Source organism: Procambarus clarkii, chromosome 39 (genome assembly GCF_040958095.1).
Source record: "Procambarus clarkii isolate CNS0578487 chromosome 39, FALCON_Pclarkii_2.0, whole genome shotgun sequence".
Lineage (NCBI taxonomy): Eukaryota > Metazoa > Arthropoda > Malacostraca > Decapoda > Cambaridae > Procambarus > Procambarus clarkii.
In genome coordinates, this window is record NC_091188.1 from 5,946,139 (window position 1) to 5,961,227 (window position 15,089).

A 15,089-nucleotide genomic window follows, 5' to 3' on the forward strand; every position below is an offset into this window, starting at 1 on the left:
TCCTTCCCGGCCACCAGTCGGGCTTTATACCTCACTTGCCAAGGTCGTATTGCTCACCATTCTGGCCTCTCTTGCCTCCAGTCTTCATGTACTGGATCTTACATATCTCTCTCTTATAATATTAATTGTTTAGTGTATATGATAATGCAGTCTATATCACTATCTCTTTAGACGTTGTCCAGGCTGGTATGAAGCAAAAATTATAATAACATTGTCATTAAGATTTTCTGGTATATTGTTAATTGAACAAGACTTTGAGTCTTATAATTGTGATCTTCTCCTTTGCCGAGTACATTTGTTTGATTTAAACAGCACATGTTAACTTTGATATCTTACGACAGAAGCGAATCTTCTTACCAGAAGCGCTTGCCCGAAACGCTGAGCGTATAAGTGGCTCTAGGCATTGTATGTACTAACTCTATCTTAAATCCAACAGTTTGTTTGTAACTCTACATCTATGTATGTACTTTTCCTAAATAAATTATTATTATTATTATTATTATTATTATTATTATTATTATTATATATCTACTAATTCTTTTCCCCTGAAGTAGATTGCATCTATTTTTATCTTGACATCCTAAGAAAGGCTTGTTGATTATCATTATATTAATGCTATCCGAATCCTAAGTACACCCCACTCTAAGTATATCAGCTTGATAAGGGTGTATTGATAAGTCAGGGGTAACGTCTCTACGAAGTGTCTGTACATTGTAATAATGAACATAAAGAGAAGACAGGTACACGCTCTGTCATCAAATATTGCTTCATTTGATGACAGTGTTGGTAAGGTGGGGGAACTTTTCAGGGAGTTCCTCTTCGTCTAGCTTTCTACGCATCATTAGGAAAACAGGATTAAAGGTTTTCATGAGAATAAGACGGGACGGGAGTAATGACATCAAGATTATCGGACATTACGTTAGAAGTTGGTTGCTCATCCTACCTTTCTTTATTATGCACCCCATACCTATCCTATCCTCAACTATTTAAACGATAGCTGACAATTCCTTCAGACGTACGTGACAATTTATAAACCTTCCTGAGACACTCTACACAAGCGATTTCTCTCGTAATTACCTCATCATCTCCTGATCATTTTCCGGCACGAACCCTGGTGTGCCTAAATGGGCACGCTGTCAGGTAGTTTGGTCAGAACAAGCGCACTTGTACAGACTATCGGCCGTCACTGCTAAGTGTGCAAGGACGTGGTCCAACAGTAAGGGTGATGGTGCCAGCGATGGTGAGGCCTGGCACTAACTCCCCGACAAGTGCCACAACTGTATGTGTGGTTTAATTACACATTTATCGTTCTTGGTTCTTTCTTTTAATAATTACTTGTCGGTATTTGACAATGCGATTATGACTGACGAATATGGCATCATGTGTAATCCACAACTCTCTGTAACAACACCTCACCTGCTTTCTTCACTTTTCTTTCTCAAATCTTGTTTTTTTCTTCGGGATTTCCCTGGATACGGTATCTAGCATCTTCGCTTAAAAAGCTAATTTCTCTCTCTCTAATTCAAATTCCCAAACTTAGTTCTGCATCTGCTGTTTTAGCAGATGCGGAACTAAGTTTGGTAATTTGCCACCTCGTGGGTGGCTAATCTTCATCAATCAATCCATTTCGAATCTGAGATATCCGATGAAGCTCTGTCATTCTCATCGCCTCCGTCTGTCACTACTCAACTACAGATCAGACTACCACTAACTGTAGCACGAGTCTTTCTCCTCGTCCCGGGGAGCTTCCTCTCTTGCAATCGTAGAATCCTGTTTCTGCCAGCCTAAATCTTTAATTGTTATTTCACAACACGCAACACAGTGCATGATTCTTCAACCCTATCATTCTACGTAATTACTAACACCTTTTCTAGCGGGGACTCAAACATTATTGCCTCTCATAATACCGATAAATTACTTATTTTTTTGTTAATTGTAACAAAACAGAGTACTGAAATTACCTGGTAATTAACACTTCCAAAACGGTCCTCAAAATATCAGCAATTCTCAAAACTTCTCAGGAATGGCCACCAATATTTCATCATTGTTCAAAACTTACCAAAAACTCTCCAAACTTTTGTTAGGTGCGAGGAGAAAATTGTAAGAGAATAATATTTCCCTTACTCGGAAGGTCAGTTTTCAGGTCGGTACAATCCAGGCACAACCAAACATGGCCAGGACTCCAAGCTGAAAACTTTAGGTTGTATAAATTGTTATCCACACTTTCGTGGAAATAAACATTCCATTCACCTGGGCTCTAGGAGACTCTATCGACACAGCTCAGACTATAGAGCTTCGGCCTCACACTCGTGGGGTTCACGGTTCGAGTCTCTTAGAGTTCAGGTGAATGGAAACTTAAGGTTGTGTTCCAGAACTAACAATGCCACTCCAGTGTCCTACATTGAAGTGTAGTGAATTGAGGTTTCGTCTCACTGTGACAGACTATATGAATATAGAATCTTTCCAGCCTCCTCGGGAAATAAATTCCGTCACTATGACATCCATCAATCACGTCTCTCTTATCACCTGTAAGTGTTCACACTGAATAATTAACTTACTTGCGACTGCTTGTTACTGATATTTGGACTTCTATGTTAAATTGCTGGTCATCTTCTTCATACTTTTTAAACAAATATTACTTAAATTAACTAGCTTGGTTAATTTAACTCATTTAGAAGATTAGTGACTTTTTCAAAATAATATTAACATACGGGACTTTATTTATTAATTCAGTCAGCTTGGCATATCTATACCTACAAATTAGAATCCATATCTATAAATTAGAATGTCTGTTAGTATATCCGTCTGCCTACGCAGAGTTGGAGGCCAGGCACTTGGCGCTAACTTTGCCCAATTTGCCACCGTGATTGTTGTAGGGCACGTCCTCAAAAAGGTCGGGTCGGAACTGGCCGTGAAACGAACAGTGTGACAAGGTGTCACTGTGAACCTGATGTCAACGGGAACCTTTCGAACCTGGCAATTCTGCGACTAGCTAGACATTTAAAAGCTTCCTAAACAATAAAATTGCCTTCTAACTTATCGTAAAGTCACAAATTACCAGAGGTCAATGCCCACCCAATCCTGGCCATCCCAGTCAGTCGTGATTATCATAGTGAGACAGGATACGTAGAAGGAGAGAGAGGAGGGTGGAGAGATAAAATTGGAGGGGGACTGACAGATAAACCGACACTTATAATGTCGTATTATTTTCTTCACTTTTGTTGACCGCTTTTCATTTTTACTTACAAAGGAGGGGAGGAATTAACTGATCTACGACATTCAACAAATATATCATGAACGAAGGAAAACATCACATTATACATCTACATATTTATTAGGAAAAATATAATTTAAAGTAGTAAGAGGTGTGAGAGATCAGAGGTGAGATCAGAAAGTATTGGATACTACAGCCTCCTGGCCTGATCAACCTCCTCCTCTTATTACACAACCGATCAAGTTTTAGTTCATCATCAACACCCGCTCCTGTACAGCCAGGAAACAATACATGGAAAGAATATTACAACAGTATCGTCAGTTTTTCAACAGCTCTAGCTTAATGGTTGACCATGTTTGGGGTAAATCTGAACCAGGCGTTTGTTGAGGCGGGTGTGTCAGTGGTAACCATAGGAGGGAGCATAGCTGGGGTAACTAGCGGTGCCCTGGTAGGTGACGGTGGGGTGGTAGCCGCTCCCGTCGGCCCAGTAATTCACAGTCTGCACGCGGCCATCGGGAAGGTGCACGAAGTACGAACCCTTCACGTTGTGGCCGTCACCGGCCTCCTGGTGGCCGAAGTTGTTATTACCGGCGCTCACTCCGTAATTAAAGTTGTAAGGGATGGGAACCTGTTTATGCAAGAGATGGAAGGTATGGCTTTGTCATATTTTCAGTTCAATTTATGAATAAAATACTGACAATTATAGTCATGTTTATCATCCAGTGGAACATAAATGCACAATACGTACATTGTAGCCGGTTGGGAGAGTCACACCCAGGGCCGCCATCATGCACATCAACACCACCTGCGGGACACATCAATGCAAGTTATTATGTGATAATATAATATTGTGTTTCAAGCGACGGTTAAGGAAATAGGTATGTAAAAAATGCAACAAACAACTCTTACTCTGTATTCCAGATACAGAGATCTCATCATATTTCTGATCTCATCTCTTCAATTTCTTCGATACTCAATCGCTCGACTGTATAGCTGTTATCATGATTGTGAAAAAGCATTGATTTCCGAAGCCGCATGCAGCAAATTATGAGCTCTAAAATTCTAGAATTTGAATGAACTGTCACTGTTGCCTTATATATAGACCAAGAACAGCTTCAAATGTATCTATAGATCATTTACAAAATGTGTTAAATGCCGTTGTCGTTAACTATCCCCTGGTTACCAATTTCCTGTTAGGGGAACGTCAGGTGTAAGGAATCATGCCCAAACGTCTCGCCCTGCCCAGGAATAGAACCCGGGACCAATCGGTTGTGAGTCGACCGCACAAGTGTGTGAACTGTAAGCTACTCACTGAGGTGAACATAATTGTTAGCGTTGTGTTGGGGTGATGAGGAAACACTTGTGTTTAAGATGCTCCAACTGCCTCGGTAGTCAGTTGTCTGTACACTGGCTCCTTCCCGGCCACCAGTCGGGCTTTATACCTCACTTGCCAAGGTCGTATTGCTCACCAGTCTGGCCTCTCTTGCCTCCAGTCTTCATGTACTGGATCTTGCATATCTCTCTCTTATAATATTAATTGTTTAGTGCATATGATGATGCAGTCTATATCACTATCTCTTTAGATGTTGTTCGGGTTGATGTTAAGCAAATATTATAATACCATTGTCATAAAGATTTTCTGGTATGTTGTTCATTGAACAAGACTTTGAGCCTTATATTTGTGATCTCCTCAGTTGCCGAGTACATTTGTTTGATCTAAACAACACATGTTAATTTTGATATCTTTCGACAGAAGAGAAATATCTCCACTGATTATTTTCCACTGAAGTAAATTCCATCTATTTTTATCTTGACATCCAAAGAAAAGAACTAGCGTCTCGATTATCATTATATTAATGCTATTCGAACCCTAAGTACATCCCACTCTTAAGTATATCAGCTTGATAAGTGTGTATTGATAAGTCAAGGGGAACCACTCAACGAAGTGCCTGTACATTGTAATAATGAACATACAGAGAGGCTAGGAACACCCTCTCCCAAATATTGCTTCATTTGATGACAGTGTTGGTAACGTGGGGGGGGGACTTTTCAGAGAGTTCCTCTTCATCTAACTTTCTACTCATTATTAGGAAAACAGGATTAAAGATTTTCCTGAGACTATGACGGGAGTAATGACATCAAGATTATCGGACATTACGTTAGAAGTTGGTTGTTCATCCTACCTTTCATTATTATGCACCCCATACCTATCCTATCCTCGACTATTTAAACGATGGCTGACAGTTCCTCTAGACGTATGTGACAATTTATAAACCTTCCTGAGACACTGTATACGAGCTTTCTCTCGTAATTACTCCATCATCTTCTGATCTTTGTCTGGCACGAACCCTCGTGTGCCTAAATAGGAACGCTGTCAGGTAGTTTGGTCAGAACAAGCGCACTTGTATAGACTATCAGCCGTCACTGCCAAGTGTGCAAGGACGTGGTCCAACAGTAAGGGTGATGGTGCCAGCGATGGTGATGCCTGGCACTAACTCCCCGACAAGTGCCACAACTGTGTGGTTTAATTATACATTTATCGTTCTTGGTTCTATCTTTTAATTATTACTTGTCGGTATTTGACAATGCGGTTATGACTGACGAATATGGAATCATGTGTAATCCACAACTCTGTGTAACAACACCTCATCTCCTTTCTTCACTTTTCTTTCTCAAATCTTGTTTTTTTTTTTCTTCGGGATTTCCCTGAATTCGGCATCTAGCATCTTCGCTTCCAAAGTTAATTTCTCTCTCTCTAATTCAAATTTCCAAACTTAGTTCCGCATCTGTTGTTTTAGCAGATGCGGAACTAAGTTTGAGAATTTGCCACCTCTTGGGTGGCTTAATCTTCATCAATCAATCCATTTCGAATCTGAGATATCTGATGAGGCTCTGTCATTCTCATCGGCTCCGTCTCTCACTACTCAACTACAGATCAGACTACCACTAACTGTAGCACGAGTCTTTCTCCTCGTCCCGGGGAGCTTCCTCTCTTGCAATCGTATAATCCCGTTTCTGCCAGCCTAAATCTTAACTTGTTATTTCACAACACGCAACACAGTGCATGATTCTTCAACACTATCATTCTATGCAATTACTAACACCTTTTCTAGCGGGGACTCAAACATTATTGCCTCTCATAATACCGATAAATTACTGTTGTTGTTTTTTTAATTGTAACAAAACAGAGTACTGATATTCTCTGGTAATTAACACTACCAAAACGGTCCTCAAAATATCAGCAATTCTCAAAAATTCTCAGGAATGGCCACCAATGTTTCATCATTGTTCAAAACTTACCAGAAACTCTCCAAACTTTTGTTAGGTGCGAGGAGAAAATTGTAAGACTCAAGTCGGTACACTCCAGACACAACCAAACATGGCCAGGACCCCACGCTGCAAACTTTAGGTTGTATTAATTGCCATCCATTCTGCCGTGGAAATAAACATTCCATTCACCTGGGCTCTAGGAGACTATCGACACAGCTCAGACTATAGAGCTTCGGCCTCACACTCGTGGGGTTCACGGTTCGAGTCTCTTAGAGTTCAGGTGAAGGGAAACTTAAGGTTGTGTTCCAGAACCAACAATGCCACTCCAATGTCCTACATTGAAGTGAAGTGCATTCAGGCTTCGTCTCACTGTGACAGACTATATGAATATAGAATCTTTCCAGCCTCCTCAGGAAATAAATTCCGTCACTGTGACATCCGTCAATCACATCTCTCTTATCACCTATAAGTGTTCACACTGAATAATTAACTTACTTGCGACTGTTTGTTACTGGTATTTGGACTTCTGTGTTAAATTGCTGGTCATCTTCTTGATACTTTTTAAACAAATATTACTTTAATTAACTAGCTTGGTTAATTTAACTCATTTGGAAGACTAGTGACCTTTTCAAAACAATATTAACATAGGGGAAATTATTTATTAATACAGTCAGCTTACCATATCTATACTTACAAATTAGAATCTATATCTATAAATTAGAACGTCTGTTGTTATGTCCGTCTGCCTGCCCAGAGGTGGAGGCCAGGCACTTGGGGCTAACTTTGCCCAATTTGCCACCGTGATTGTTTTAGGGCACGACCTCAAAAAGGTCGGGTCGGAAATGGCACAGTGAAACGAACAGCGTGACATGGTGTCAAGGTGAATCTTTCGAACCTGGCAATTCTGCGACTAGCTAGACATTTAAAAGCTTCCTAAAAAACAAAATTGCCTTCTAACTTATCGTAAAGTCACAAAATACCAGAAGTCAATGCCCACCCAACCCTGGCCACCCCAGTCAGTCGTGATTATCATAGTGAGACAGGATACGTAGAAGGAGAGAGAGGAGGGTGGAGAGATAAAATTGGAGGGGGACTGACAGATAAACCGACACTTATAATGTCGTATTATTTTCTTCACTTTCGTTGACCGCTTTTTATTATTACTGACAAAGGAGGGGAGGAATTAACTGATCTACGACATTCAACTAATATATCATGAACGAAGGAAAACATCACATTTTACATCTACATATTTATTAGGAAAAATATAATTAAAAGCAGTAAGAGGAGATGTGAGAGACCAGAAAGTATTGGATACTAAAGCCTCCTGGCCTGATCAACCTCCTCCTCTTATTACACAACGGATCAAGTTTTAGTTCATCATCAACACCCGCTCCTGTACAGCCAGGAAACAATACATGGAAAGAATATTACAACAGTATCGTCAGTTTTTCAACAGCTCTAGCTTAATGGTTGACCATGTTTGGGGTAAATCTGAACCAGGCGTTTGTTGAGGCGGGTGTGTCAGTGGTAACCATAGGAGGGAGCATAGCTGGGGTAACTAGCGGTGCCCTGGTAGGTGACGGTGGGGTGGTAGCCGCTCCCGTCGGCCCAGTAATTCACAGTCTGCACGCGGCCATCGGGAAGGTGCACGAAGTACGAACCCTTCACGTTGTGGCCGTCACCGGCCTCCTGGTGGCCGAAGTTGTTGTTCCCGGCGCTCACTCCGTAATTAAAGTTGTAAGGGATGGGAACCTGTTTATGCAAGAGATGGAAGGTATGGCTTTGTCATATTTTCAGTTCAATTTATGAATAAAATGCTGACAATTATAGTCATGTTTATCATCCAGTGGAACATAAATGCTCAATACGTACATTGTAGCCGGTTGGGAGAGTCACACCCAGGGCCGCCATCATGCACATCAACACCACCTGCGGGACACATCAATGCAAGTTATTATGTGATAATATAATATTGTGTTTCAAGCGACGGTTAAGGAAATAGGTATGTAAAAAATGCAACAAACAACTCTTACTCTGTATTCCAGATACAGAGATCTCATCATATTTCTGATCTCATCTCTTCAATTTCTTCGATACTCAATCGCTCGACTGTATAGCTGTTATCATGATTGTGAAAAAGCATTGATTTCCGAAGCCGCATGCAGCAAATTATGAGCTCTAAAATTCTAGAATTTGAATGAACTGTCACTGTTGCCTTATATATAGACCAAGAACAGCTTCAAATGTATCTATAGATCATTTACAAAATGTGTTAAATGCCGTTGTCGTTAACTATCCCCAGGTTATAAATTTGCTGTTAGGGGAACACAGGCGTCAGGTGTAAGGAATCATGCCCAAACGTCCCACACTGCCCAGGAATCGAACCCGGGACTAATCGGTTGTGAGTCGACCACACTATTATGTGAATTGTAAGCTACTCACTGAGGTGAACATAATTGTTAGCGTCGTGTTGGGGTGATGATGAAACACTTGTGTTTAAGATGCTCCAACTGCCTCGGTAGTCAGTTGTCTGTACACTGGCTCCTTCCCGGCCACCAGTCGGGCTTTATACCTCACTTGCCAAGGTCGTATTGCTCACCAGTCTGGCCTCTCTTGCCTCCAGTCTTCATGTACTGGATCTTACATATCTCTCTCTTATAATATTAATTGTTTAGTGCATATGATGATGCAGTCTATATCACTATCTCTTTAGATGTTGTTCGGGTTGATGTTAAGCAAATATTATAATACCATTGTCATAAAGATTTTCTGGTATGTTGTTCATTGAACAAGACTTTGAGCCTTATATTTGTGGTCTCCTCAGTTGCCGAGTACATTTGTTTGATCTAAACAACACATGTTAATTTTGATATCTTTCGACAGAAGAGAAATATCTCCACTGATTATTTTCCACTGAAGTAAATTCCATCTATTTTTATCTTGACATCCAAAGAAAAGAACTAGCGTCTCGATTATCATTATATTAATGCTATTCGAACCCTAAGTACATCCCACTCTTAAGTATATCAGCTTGATAAGTGTGTATTGATAAGTCAAGGGGAACCACTCTACGAAGTGCCTGTACATTGTAATAATGAACATACAGAGAGGCTAGGAACACCCTCTCCCAAATGTTGCTTCATTTGATGACAGTGTTGGTAACGTGGGGGGGGGGGGAGGACTTTTCAGAGAGTTCCTCTTCATCTAACTTTCTACTCATTATTAGGAAAACAGGATTAAAGATTTTCCTGAGACTAAGACGGGAGTAATGACATCAAGATTATCGGACATTACGTTAGAAGTTGGTTGTTCATCCTACCTTTCATTATTATGCACCCCATACCTATCCTATCCTCGACTATTTAAACGATGGCTGACAGTTCCTCTAGACGTATGTGACAATTTATAAACCTTCCTGAGACACTGTATACGAGCTTTCTCTCGTATTTACCTCACCATCTTCTGATCATTGTCTGGCACGAACCCTCGTGTGCCTAAATAGAAACGCTGTCAGGTAGTTCGGTCAGAACAAGCGCACTTGTATAGACTATCGGCCGTCACTGCCAAGTGTGCAAGGACGTGGTCCAACAGTCCAACGTAGGCCTCGTAGCCTGGTGGATAGCGCGCAGGACTCGTAATTCTGTGGCGCGGGTTCGATTCCCGCACGAGGCAGAAACAAATGGGCAAAGTTTCTTTCACCCTAAGTGCCCCTGTTACCTAGCTGTAAATAGGTACCTGGGAGTTAGTCAGCTGTCACGGGCTGCTTCCTGGGGTGTGTGTGTGTGGTGTGAAAAAAAAAAAAAAAAAAAGTAGTTAGTAAACAGTTGATTGACAGTTGAGAGGCGGGCCGAAAGAGCAAAGCTCAACCCCCGCAAAAACACAACTAGTAAACACAGTAAGGGTGATGGTGCCAGCGATGGTGATGCCTGGCACTAACTCCCCGACAAGTGCCACAACTGTATGTGTGGTTTAATTATACATTTATCGTTCTTGGTTCTATCTTTTAATTATTACTTGTCGGTATTTGACAATGCGGTTATGACTGACGAATATGGCATCATGTGTAATCCACAACTCTGCGTAACAACACCTCATCTCCTTTCTTCACTTTTCTTTCCCAAATCTTGTTTTTTTTTTCTTCGGGATTTCCCTGGATTCGGTATCTAGCATCTTCGCTTCCAAAGCTAATTTCTCTCTCTCTAATTCAAATTCCCAAACTTAGTTCCGCATCTGTTGTTTTAGCAGATGCGGAACTAAGCTTGTGAATTTTCCACCTCTTGGGTGGCTTAATCTTCATCAATCAATCCATTTCGAATCTGAGATATCTGATGAGGCTCTGTCATTCTCATCGGCTCCGTCTGTCACTACTCAACTACAGATCAGACTACCACTAACTGTAGCACGAGTCTTTCTCCTCGTCCCGGGGAGCTTCCTCTCTTGCAATCGTATAATCCCGTTTCTGCCAGCCTAAATCTTAACTTGTTATTTCACAACACGCAACACAGTGCATGATTCTTCAACACTATCATTCTATGCAATTACTAACACCTTTTCTAGCGGGGACTCAGATATTATTGCCTCTCATAATACCGATAAATTACTGTTGTTGTTTTTTTAATTGTAACAAAACAGAGTACTGATATTCTCTGGTAATTAACACTACCAAAACGGTCCTCAAAATATCAGCAATTCTCAAAAATTCTCAGGAATGGCCACCAATGTTTCATCATTGTTCAAAACTTACCAGAAACTCTCCAAACTTTTGTTAGGTGCGAGGAGAAAATTGTAAGACTCAAGTCGGTACACTCCAGACACAACCAAACATGGCCAGGACCCCACGCTGCAAACTTTAGGTTGTATTAATTGCCATCCATTCTGCCGTGGAAATAAACATTCCATTCACCTGGGCTCTAGGAGACTATCGACACAGCTCAGACTATAGAGCTTCGGCCTCACACTCGTGGGGTTCACGGTTCGAGTCTCTTAGAGTTCAGGTGAAGGGAAACTTAAGGTTGTGTTCCAGAACCAACAATGCCACTCCAATGTCCTACATTGAAGTGAAGTGCATTCAGGCTTCGTCTCACTGTGACAGACTATATGAATATAGAATCTTTCCAGCCTCCTCAGGAAATAAATTCCGTCACTGTGACATCCGTCAATCACATCTCTCTTATCACCTATAAGTGTTCACACTGAATAATTAACTTACTTGCGACTGTTTGTTACTGGTATTTGGACTTCTGTGTTAAATTGCTGGTCATCTTCTTGATACTTTTTAAACAAATATTACTTTAATTAACTAGCTTGGTTAATTTAACTCATTTGGAAGACTAGTGACCTTTTCAAAACAATATTAACATAGGGGAAATTATTTATTAATACAGTCAGCTTACCATATCTATACTTACAAATTAGAATCTATATCTATAAATTAGAACGTCTGTTGTTATGTCCGTCTGCCTGCCCAGAGGTGGAGGCCAGGCACTTGGGGCTAACTTTGCCCAATTTGTCACTGAGATTGTTTTAGGGCACGACCTCAAAAAGGTCGGGTCGGAAATGGCACAGTGAAACGAACAGCGTGACATGGTGTCAAGGTGAATCTTTCGAACCTGGCAATTCTGCGACTAGCTAGACATTTAAAAGCTTCCTAAAAAACAAAATTGCCTTCTAACTTATCGTAAAGTCACAAAATACCAGAAGTCAATGCCCACCCAACCCTGGCCACCCCAGTCAGTCGTGATTATCATAGTGAGACAGGATACGTAGAAGGAGAGAGAGGAGGGTGGAGAGATAAAATTGGAGGGGGACTGACAGATAAATCGACACTTATAATGTCGTATTATTTTCTTCACTTTCGTTGACCGCTTTTTATTATTACTGACAAAGGAGGGGAGGAATTAACTGATCTACGACATTCAACTAATATATCATGAACGAAGGAAAACATCACATTTTACATCTACATATTTATTAGGAAAAATATAATTAAAAGCAGTAAGAGGAGATGTGAGAGACCAGAAAGTATTGGATACTAAAGCCTCCTGGCCTGATCAACCTCCTCCTCTTATTACACAACGGATCAAGTTTTAGTTCATCATCAACACCCGCTCCTGTACAGCCAGGAAACAATACATGGAAAGAATATTACAACAGTATCGTCAGTTTTTCAACAGCTCTAGCTTAATGGTTGACCATGTTTGGGGTAAATCTGAACCAGGCGTTTGTTGAGGCGGGTGTGTCAGTGGTAACCATAGGAGGGAGCATAGCTGGGGTAACTAGCGGTGCCCTGGTAGGTGACGGTGGGGTGGTAGCCGCTCCCGTCGGCCCAGTAATTCACAGTCTGCACGCGGCCATCGGGAAGGTGCACGAAGTACGAACCCTTCACGTTGTGGCCGTCACCGGCCTCCTGGTGGCCGAAGTTGTTGTTCCCGGCGCTCACTCCGTAATTAAAGTTGTAAGGGATGGGAACCTGTTTATGCAAGAGATGGAAGGTATGGCTTTGTCATATTTTCAGTTCAATTTATGAATAAAATGCTGACAATTATAGTCATGTTTATCATCCAGTGAAACATAAATGCTCAATACGTACATTGTAGCCGGTTGGGAGAGTCACACCCAGGGCCGCCATCATGCACATCAACACCACCTGCGGGACACATCAATACAAGTTATTATGTGATAATATAATATTGTGTTTCAAGCGATGGTTAAGGAAATAGGTATGTAAAAAATGCAACAAACAACTCTTACTCTGTATTCCAGATACAGAGATCTCATCATATTTCTGATCTCATCTCTTCAATTTCTTCGATACTCAATCGCTCGACTGTATAGCTGTTATCATGATTGTGAAAAAGCATTGATTTCCGAAGCCGCATGCAGCAAATTATGAGCTCTAAAATTCTAGAATTTGAATGAACTGTCACTGTTGCCTTATATATAGACCAAGAACAGCTTCAAATGTATCTATAGATCATTTACAAAATGTGTTAAATGCCGTTGTCGTTAACTATCCCCTGGTTATAAATTTGCTGTTAGGGGAACACAGGCGTCAGGTGTAAGGAATCATGCCCAAACGTCCCACACTGCCCAGGAATCGAACCCGGGACTAATCGGTTGTGAGTCGACCACACTATTATGTGAATTGTAAGCTACTCACTGAGGTGAACATAATTGTTAGCGTCGTGTTGGGGTGATGATGAAACACTTGTGTTTAAGATGCTCCAACTGCCTCGGTAGTCAGTTGTCTGTACACTGGCTCCTTCCCGGCCACCAGTCGGGCTTTATACCTCACTTGCCAAGGTCGTATTGCTCACCAGTCTGGCCTCTCTTGCCTCCAGTCTTCATGTACTGGATCTTACATATCTCTCTCTTATAATATTAATTGTTTAGTGCATATGATGATGCAGTCTATATCACTATCTCTTTAGATGTTGTTCGGGTTGATGTTAAGCAAATATTATAATACCATTGTCATAAAGATTTTCTGGTATGTTGTTCATTGAACAAGACTTTGAGCCTTATATTTGTGATCTCCTCAGTTGCCGAGTACATTTGTTTGATCTAAACAACACATGCTAATTTTGATATCTTTCGACAGAAGCGAAATATCTCCACTGATTATTTTCCACTGAAGTAAATTCCATCTATTTTTATCTTGACATCCTAAGAAAAGAACTAGCGTCTCGATTATCATTGTATTAATGCTATTCGAACCCTAAGTACATCCCACTCTTAAGTATATCAGCTTGATAAGTGTGTATTGATAAGTCAAGGGGAACCACTCTACGAAGTGCCTGTACATTGTAATAATGAACATACAGAGAGGCTAGGAACACTCTCTCCCAAAAGTTGCTTCATTTGATGACAGTGTTGGTAACGTGGGGGGGGGGAACTTTTCAGAGAGTTCCTCTTCATCTAACTTTCTACTCATTATTAGGAAAACAGGATTAAAGATTTTCCTGAGACTAAGACGGGAGTAATGACATCAAGATTATCGGACATTACGTTAGAAGTTGGTTGTTCATCCTACCTTTCTTTATTATGCACCCCATACCTATCCTATCCTCGACTATTTAAACGATGGCTGACAGTTCCTCTAGACGTATGTGACAATTTATAAACCTTCCTGAGACACTGTATACGAGCTTTCTCTCGTAATTACCCCATCATCTTCTGATCTTTGTCTGGCACGAACCCTCGTGTGCCTAAATAGGAACGCTGTCAGGTAGTTCGGTCAGAACAAGCGCACTTGTATAGACTATCGGCCGTCACTGCCAAGTGTGCAAGGACGTGGTCCAACAGTCCAACGGGGGCCTCGTAGCCTGGTGGATAGCGCGCAGGACTCGTAATTCTGTGGCGCGGGTTCGATTCCCGCACGCGGCAGAAACAAATGGGCAAAGTTTCTTTCACCCTAAGTGCCCCTGTTACCTAGCAGTAAATAGGTACCTGGGAGTTAGTCAGCTGTCACGGGCTGCTTCCTGGGGTGTGTGTGTGTGTGGTGTGAAAAAAAAAAAAAAAAAAAAAAATAGTTAGTAAACAGTTGATTGACAGTTGAGAGGCGGGCCGAAAGAGCAAAGCTCAACCCCCGCAAAAACACAAC

At 41.2% G+C, this 15,089-nt stretch overlaps 3 protein-coding genes across 3 annotated transcripts; all 3 read right to left on the reverse strand.

Moving 5' to 3' along the window:
- Positions 1-3,405: 3,405 nt before the first annotated feature.
- On the reverse strand, positions 3,406-4,618 carry LOC138349449 (pro-resilin-like). Its single transcript, XM_045746248.2, has 3 exons — positions 4,527-4,618; positions 3,963-4,019; positions 3,406-3,842 (listed from the first exon to the last, which is right to left on the reverse strand). Exons 1-3 carry the CDS (start codon positions 4,536-4,538, stop codon positions 3,612-3,614), a joined length of 300 nt encoding a protein of 99 aa, XP_045602204.1. The 5' UTR covers positions 4,539-4,618; the 3' UTR covers positions 3,406-3,611.
- A 3,163-nt stretch (positions 4,619-7,781) lies between these two features.
- On the reverse strand, positions 7,782-9,027 carry LOC123760557 (pro-resilin-like). The gene is made up of 3 exons (XM_045746246.2): positions 8,930-9,027; positions 8,360-8,416; positions 7,782-8,239 (listed from the first exon to the last, which is right to left on the reverse strand). Exons 1-3 carry the CDS (start codon positions 8,939-8,941, stop codon positions 8,009-8,011), a joined length of 300 nt encoding a protein of 99 aa, XP_045602202.1. The 5' UTR covers positions 8,942-9,027; the 3' UTR covers positions 7,782-8,008.
- A 3,209-nt stretch (positions 9,028-12,236) lies between these two features.
- LOC123760556 (pro-resilin-like) lies at positions 12,237-13,744 on the reverse strand. Its single transcript, XM_045746245.2, has 3 exons — positions 13,647-13,744; positions 13,077-13,133; positions 12,237-12,956 (listed from the first exon to the last, which is right to left on the reverse strand). Exons 1-3 carry the CDS (start codon positions 13,656-13,658, stop codon positions 12,726-12,728), a joined length of 300 nt encoding a protein of 99 aa, XP_045602201.1. The 5' UTR covers positions 13,659-13,744; the 3' UTR covers positions 12,237-12,725.
- Positions 13,745-15,089: the final 1,345 nt, after the last annotated feature.

What these genes read in the sequence shown, in the direction of transcription:
- LOC138349449 (XM_045746248.2), bottom strand. An exon ending in CTCTCCCAACCGGCTACAAT is followed by an intron (nt 3,843 to 3,962) that starts GTACGTATTGTG and finishes TTGCATAAACAG; the next exon opens with GTTCCCATCCCTTACAACTT.
- LOC123760557 (XM_045746246.2), bottom strand. An exon ending in CTCTCCCAACCGGCTACAAT is followed by an intron (nt 8,240 to 8,359) that starts GTACGTATTGAG and finishes TTGCATAAACAG; the next exon opens with GTTCCCATCCCTTACAACTT.
- LOC123760556 (XM_045746245.2), bottom strand. An exon ending in CTCTCCCAACCGGCTACAAT is followed by an intron (nt 12,957 to 13,076) that starts GTACGTATTGAG and finishes TTGCATAAACAG; the next exon opens with GTTCCCATCCCTTACAACTT.